The 7,888-nt window shown below is 31.9% G+C and overlaps 1 protein-coding gene across 1 annotated transcript; it reads right to left on the bottom strand.

Moving 5' to 3' along the window:
• Window positions 1-1,005: 1,005 nt before the first annotated feature.
• LOC132742026 (segmentation protein even-skipped-like) lies at window positions 1,006-7,240 on the bottom strand. Its single transcript, XM_060730304.1, has 3 exons — window positions 6,799-7,240; window positions 3,041-3,201; window positions 1,006-1,897 (listed from the first exon to the last, which is right to left on the bottom strand). The coding sequence occupies exons 1-3, from the start codon at window positions 7,085-7,087 to the stop codon at window positions 1,256-1,258; spliced, it is 1,092 nt and encodes a 363-aa protein (XP_060586287.1). The 5' UTR covers window positions 7,088-7,240; the 3' UTR covers window positions 1,006-1,255.
• Window positions 7,241-7,888: the final 648 nt, after the last annotated feature.

The following is a 7,888-nucleotide window of genomic DNA, read 5'->3' on the forward strand; positions in this document are numbered from 1 at the left end:
TAAACAAATTTGAAAATGAAATGATGGCCTTTAAAAACAGGTTTTCTGTCCGTGTTCTGAAACTGTATTAAATATCATAGAACTTATTTTATGATTGAATAATGTTTCAGAAGTATTTGCAATTTCAAGAAAAGTTTTTCAACCTTATGTAAAAGATCACCTCTGTATCATCAAAACCACATTGTATACAATCTCTAACTTGTACACAATCTCTAACTGCAGGTCATTGACAAGCATTTGTATTAACATGTTTTTATTAATATTTGGAATTTTAACCATTTTAAAGGGTTTACATGCCCTCTATACTTTCCCTGGCCTTTCTATAAAGGTCTTGCCGTATGAAGAAATGGATCGTTCTGTCATAAAACTCTATCTAGTAAAAAAAACCATCTTTGGAAACATTTCAATTACAATATTATAAGATAACATTTTCGTCTTATTTTCCCCATACGTAATATAACGGTTTCCAGTGTCAGTCCAGACTTGTGTATATTCAAAATTATATCAAAAGTCGATTTCTGTACCATTCTTAGCCGAATTGAGTGAAAGGCGTTGCAGGGCTTTTCAGTTTTTGTCCTTTCGCTTTTGCATAAAAAAATGATTGGTCTGGAAAAACGGGATGAGGTAATGGCAGATATGCATTATCGGTATATCACACAATTTTGTTTAGAAATATCGTCATTGGAAACATTTCGATTCTAATATAAAAATGTCATTTTCTTCCTCATCCATATTTAAATTATTGGGACTCGATACACATGTAAACATAAGAAGATCGAAACGTTAGTCAGATTGAAAATATTCAGACTTTGAATGGACTAATATAATTCTTTCTGGTTTTATTGTAACTAAAATCTTATAGTTTTATAAAGCTAAATGATAGTTTTCGTTTGAAATGGTGATAGAATAGAAACGTAATATTTATTTTAAGCACTGAATTGGAGTTGTACATTGAACACAATAAAAATAATTAAAAAATAAATGAAAAAAAAAACATACAAAATATTAAATTTTCAAATTAGAATTTATTTACACGTATAACAACATAAAAAGTGTTAACAAAGTTTAACAAATAAAAAAAATAACTCGTATGACCCAGCTTCCGTATACCATCATTGTGCACGTGCACTGTAAATAAGAAGTGCATACTTCAGTTTGAAAACATTAAAATATTAATATTATTATGCGCTGTCATAACTTTACTGTAAGTAAATAAATTTGTTTCACACAGTTTAATGCTTTTCGTTTCACATTGTTAAAATGGGCGGAACAGAGCTGGTGCAGTACTCGTCTGGCCGGAAGAGGGCGCTTTGGTAATGGTTTGTGGGCTAGGTAATGCCGGCGAAGTGGAATTCGGTGATATATGGTTCGGTGAGGATGGAGTGCTGGATAGTGGATTTATTCCATGGTGGACAGAGTTTATCGAAGTGTCTTCTAGAGATGGAGATATTGATCCGCCGCTAGAGTTCAGTGTACCACTTGTGTTCATCAACTGTGGGCTTCCGTCTAATGGGTGGCCTCTGTGTACAGTGTGCCCGCTGAGAAGAGGTGAACTGTGATATGGAGTATGATGAGACATGGTAGGAGATCGGCTGAGAAACGCAGACGACATTCCCGGAAGCGCTTCCGGTCTCGGGCGCAGTGGATTTGGAAATGGATATTGTCCGAGCGTTCCAATGTTCGGTGACGTCACAGGTGGTGATACTGTTGGTACAGATGGACGAGAAAGTCCGAGAGTATTATAATAACCGACTGGTGATGACTGAGGGAGTCCATATGGGTAGGAGGCAGCTGCTGCGGCAAGGTAGGCGTACAAATGTGGATCAGCGATGCCATAGGGCCAAGCCATAGCCATACGTTGTCTTTTGTCCTTCATGCGTCGGTTTTGGAACCATACCTAGAAAATAATACGAAAATAAAAAAATAGAAATAAAATCAAAATAAAAAATCTTATTGTTATTATTTACATGTTCAATTAATTCATTTGTGCGTAACTTCGAAAATATTAAAGGCAAAGAAAAGAAAGTCTCCTAATTGTTTGCGCTTAACTTTTATCTTTACTTTTATCTTCCATTTAATGCGACGAAAACTATCTAAGAAAGTGTAAATTTTATACATTCAAACGATCAATTTTTTTTTTCACTATCAACTAAAATCAAAACATATTGAAATTATGTAGTAGTTACAGCGATAATTTTTTTGATGGGCTTTCAATAATTACGTATAATTTACGAAAAGAAAATCTGTTAAATTATTCATAATGTAAAAAGACTCGCACATATGTCGACATTCAAATTAAAGCCAAAAAGACGCTCGGTTATGAACGGCAACCATCAAATTTTCGGGAATAAAATTAACAAACAGTTATGAATCCCATAAAATCATTATTCGCACCATTTATGACATTTTACCCTGATAATTGAAAGATTTTATCATACAGCTCAAAGAAGGGGAATGGCCATGTTTAAATTCTCTAATTTTTGAATGTGCGCAATAAAAAGACAAAACCAAATTTCGATGTTAAAACGTGATATTCAACAAATTAGCCTTATTAAACGTCGCCAAATGGGTCATCAAAGGAAAAGGGGAAGAAACATTTTCAAAATTCCCACAAGATTTAGACATGCTAAATGCATCTTGTAAATGCAAGGTGGTTTTTTCTCTCTCTCTCTTAAAGTTTGAAAATTATTTCAAAATTTTATTTTATTAATTACATTAATAGGTTTTTGTTGTTTTTGTTTTTTTTTGTCTCACATGGATGCTTACTATATATTTTGATGGAATAGATTAAAACCCCTTAAATTGCTATAATAACTTTTAAAAAATGTCCAGCGGTAAATATATAAGCAATACTGTTGAAAATTAAAAATAATAATAACTAACAACATTTTTATTATATCTAATTTCATTTTTCTAATATTTCTATCTGGGACCAAAAATAAATATTTATTGGGTCCCAGTTTTTAAATATAAAGCGTTGTCTCAAATTTTCTAAGCTAGTCGAATACTAAATGGATATTTTATCATAAATGATCTTTACCTTTATGGTATTCTCTGGAAGATTGAGTTCTTGAGCTAGTTCACATCGTCGTGGTCGGGATACGTAGTTTTCTTTAAAGAACTCTTTTTCCAGTCGGCCAATTTGTTCTCGGCTAAATGCCGTCCTGTATCGTCTCACGCCGTTGTCATCCAGGAGAGAATCTGAAGAAAAGAATCAGAAATATTTAATTCTTTAAGATTTAAATTATCAAAACATCAAAACATTTAAACGAAAATCTCTCGAAAATCCTAACTATTTTGTTTTTCGGAAATGATTGCTGATCAGGGATGTAAAGTATGTCTAAGTAATTAAAATCCTGTAAATCAAGTTAAAGAAATCTTAATCTTGACCAGTTATCTAACTTATCTTCGCGTATAATATATTCACCTTCGTGTTAAATGAAGAGAAATAACGCGATTGCACTCTGTCCAGATTGAAGCCAATTTAATAGCTATAAAACCCTTACGGACGGTCATTTTCATCTTCATTTGTACTCGAGAGACCGTTTAGAGACGATAATGATTTCATCTGAAACCGATTTAGCTACTTCTTAGACCTGTCCGGAACTAAGAATTTCCACCAAAGAAGAGTTTCAGCAGGGGGGATAATTATATTAATGGCGCCTGTTAAATTACATACATCTTATTCACGGTTCATCACAAAAACATCAGATTGTCTTGATTGCATGAAGATATGAGCGGCAACAGGTTGAAAACAAGTTAATTAGTATCAATCGTCGGGTAATGAATAGATTAAAGAACTCACGTTACGTATTCAATCAGTTTTTAGTTATCTTACGAACATTGGCGGAGACAAACGAATACACAATCGTTGTAGTGGACGCCACGGCCATTTTGTCTTCCTTTTTGAAGGATTACTCTCATTTGGTATATTGTGTACGGTCAAATAAAATAATTTAGACCTGAGAGTAAAATACAAAGGGATTAGACCCCTCTTCCTAAAATCATCACCTCTAATCGATTGATCCTATCTTTATTTCAAGGATTTATTGTTATCAAAGAAAACATTAGCACGCGCCTTTTTGTTGTCCATTTACGTGCTATTGTCGTCTGCTATAATGTGTCGCCATGCACGGATCATTGAACCGGCGAAATTGAAAATGGTTTTGATCTATTCTTTGCCAATCACCTTTAATCACTTATAATTGATCGACTATTTAATTCAATCAACTTTCTTCTAAACTTTTCCGATGCATTCCTTTGTGTTGTTTAGCATTGCTAATTTTCAATTGCAATTACTTTTTGTAACTTTACATACTTGAGAGTAATTTTCTTATTATCACCTATGTTACATATTTCGGTGTCTTAATAATTAATCCTTATTATTAATTATCTAGCAAATATCCCCGTAAGCAAGATTTGCGCCCAGAGCATTAATTATTTCGAAAGGTTGGTAAAATTCCCTAATTTTCTTGTATTCCCAGGCTTCTTAGGCCATGTAACACATCGTTTTCACCTGCGTTAACTAATGACACTGGGAAAGATTGGTCAAATCTTGGGAAATTATCTTCACCGTGCTCGCAAGCACGTGCTAATTGAAAAATAAAAATCCATAACGACTCGAAAATCAGTAGCAACAAAGACATATACGGAAATTTGTCCAAAATTTGCCCTAGTAATTATTTGTCGAGTTATTATAATAATAAAATATTCAAATGGTTGATGAGTGGTTGTAAGAGAAATTGGTCTGGGACCTGTGGTAATGGGATTGTGTCTTCATAATATATATATTCTGGCAAGTAAATGACCGTGAGAAACGTTCTTTAAGTGTGATAATATATCAATTGTTGTAAATTAAGAAATCTTACTAATTACTATATTCTGTATAGTTGCCAGGCAACTAATATGTAATAAGATTTAAAGGTAAACGGAATAATAGCGTTCAAGTGCCGAGTGAAACTGCGGAGAATTTAGAGTAGGGTTAGATCTTCTAATATTTAAAGATTTTGCTTGCCTTATGATATATTGATGATTGATTTGCCAAACTTTATTTGTGTAAATTGTTTTATCAGACGAGCCATTTAAAGACTCATTTAACATAAACAATATTTCATTTCTCATAAACCCTTTTTTGGTCCTGTAACATTTTCCGAAAAATACTTTTTGAACATACAGTTAAATAGTTTAAGTGATTTAGAATTTTGAATTGATATCAAAATACTTCTTTGTTTACGTTGAGGTATCAATGACATATAATTTCACATTCAACATTTCTTATTATCTATAATTAGCATCTAATAAATATGCTTTAAAAAGATTAAAAAACATTATTCCACAGATTTTTGTCCCTTCTAAAGGACAACAAAAAATATGGGGCATAATGGGCCTTTAAAAAAGGAGAAAATATGTAACAGAACATTTCTGATTCTTTAATTCAAATTTTCACAGGGAATTTGATATTTTCTTTCCAAAAAGCATACCCATATAGATCTGAATAATCTACAAAATTAATCTTAATTTATGAAAAATAAAGAGAAATAATTAATTTACTAAATGAATTTTGGCGTCAGAGAGAAAGGTGTTTAGATATTTTACATTATCCATACCCCGCCGACTTATCTTTGAAATTTTCAATATGAACATTATAAAATATTTAACTTATTATAAGACAGTCTCATGTAGTAACATTTTTTATAAATAAAATCTGTTTATATTTAGGAAATGATGTTAAAATAATTATTTGTAGATTTTATTTCTTTCCTTGACACGAAGAGCACTCTTCTTTCATATAATGTTTCACTGTTCCAATTTTGATAATTAAAGAATGTTCAATTGCAATAAACTTAAAAAAATATCTCAATTTTGATATCGTTTTATCGAAAGAATAGATAAATATAATAGTATACGCATTAAAATCTGATATCTACCAAGTCATTGGTATAGAATGCACATGGGGAACCCGAACAGTTTGATAGCAAATCAATCAATAAAGAAAAAGTATTGTTTTCTAGACGAGGCTGATTTTTTTTGTATGAAACACGTCAAAAATTGAGGCTGTACAATACTACAATACTTTTCACAAGCTACTGTACTTTGAAGCGTTTACTATTAATCATGAAAAATAACTGAACATATTTTTGTTGCTAAAACAACGTGAAGAATACGCAGTATGAGACTATCTGATATCTCTGAAATGCGATTACATTAATATATATACTTCCCCTATTATAAAATATGTAAATTATCAATTTTACGTATACGAATGTTAAATTTTGAAACAGTCATTCTAAAATTGATCAAATTCTAGTAAATCTTTGATTGGTTCTTTCCAATGCTGGACACAGAAATATATACTTCCGCTATTACAAAATATGCAAAATATCAATTTTACATTTTTGACAGTTAAAATTTGAAACAGTTATTCTAAAATTGATCAAATCTTAGTAAATCTATGATTAATTCTCTCCAATGCTGATCACAGAAATATATACCTCCCCCTATTATAGTATATGCAAAATATCAATTTTACATTTTTGACAGTTTAAATTTGAAATAGTAATTCTAAATCTTGGTAAAGCTATGATTAATTCATCCAATGCTGACCACTGTCCATTAGTCTCATACCACCCGTCTTTAGCTTGACATATTCTGTGCAAGTGGTTGCTCAGATCCTTAATTTCTATTGTAAAATATTTACTATTTTATGATGGATGCATCCAAAATCAAAGCAAGACCATTCCAAAATATTAGTTTTGAAGGATTTATGAAATTTGTAGTAATTATAAATCTAATACATACCTTTAGAGAAATGCTGTGAGGACATACTGTCAGATGGGTCTTCATTTTCACTTTTGAATCTTTTCACCGGCGGGCTCTGCTCAGTGTCACCCTCACACGACGAATCATCCGAAACAAGAGTATCGTAATCCCGACGGATTCCACGACCACTCGTCGGCATTGTAAGAGACATGTTAGTGTCCAATCTATAGTCTGCAACGTGTGATGTGTTTTCGAAATCACTTCCGCAATCTGAGTGTTCGTCTGTTCTGGAGTCTGTGTGCGATATTTCACAATTCATAGTTAACATTATAAGTAAGCACTTTTCTGATTTAACACCCAAGTTATATGTTTAGTCCAATGTACTGATATATCTTTTCACAAGTGTCACGCTATTATATCAAACAACTTTCGATAGTTTTTTTTTGTCAATTTCAAACACTATTTGTATATATGATACTAGATAGGAAATGATGATACCTTTGAATGACAACGTCCATTTTTATGTAAAATCGTGGGCGGTGCTCTGCGCATGACAGAACGAGACATTTCCCCTCGCGCATCAATGATTGTCCAATCAGCGACGATCTAACAGACAATTAATGGCCAATAATGGACGAGTATCGCCGTAGGGGGCGGTGTTTGTTTCATCGATGAGCGGAGCGCAGCTTCATTACATGTAATAAAGTGAAATTATCACGTAATTCACACGATATTGAGGTTGTAAAAATTAATATGTGGTCTACTGACTAATTACACGAAAACAGTCTCATTAATATTCCATTCAAAATGTTTAAAAACAAGCGTATCTTATAATTACATTTTAAAATCTCGTAGAAAAAATGTTTTACAATTAATAATTACGTGAAATAAGAGATTGACCAAAGACATTATCGATTGCACTTCTAAAAAGTGTGATAATAGATCAATAGCAAAAAAACACCTTTTTTTTTTAATTAAGAGAATTTGCACAAATTTGATGAGTTTTTTTTCTGTATAATTAAATTCTCTATAACAACTTTATACAGAGTATTTTCTCTTATATTTTTGTACTTATTTGCATATTATTGAAGTCCGCTTTGCTCTTTAAAGCTTTAACTTTCTTGAAATT

The sequence above is a fragment of the Ruditapes philippinarum genome, unplaced genomic scaffold (assembly GCF_026571515.1).
Source record: "Ruditapes philippinarum isolate M1 unplaced genomic scaffold, ASM2657151v2 ctg242_1_1_1_1, whole genome shotgun sequence".
In the NCBI taxonomy this organism is placed as follows: Eukaryota; Metazoa; Mollusca; class Bivalvia; order Venerida; family Veneridae; genus Ruditapes; species Ruditapes philippinarum.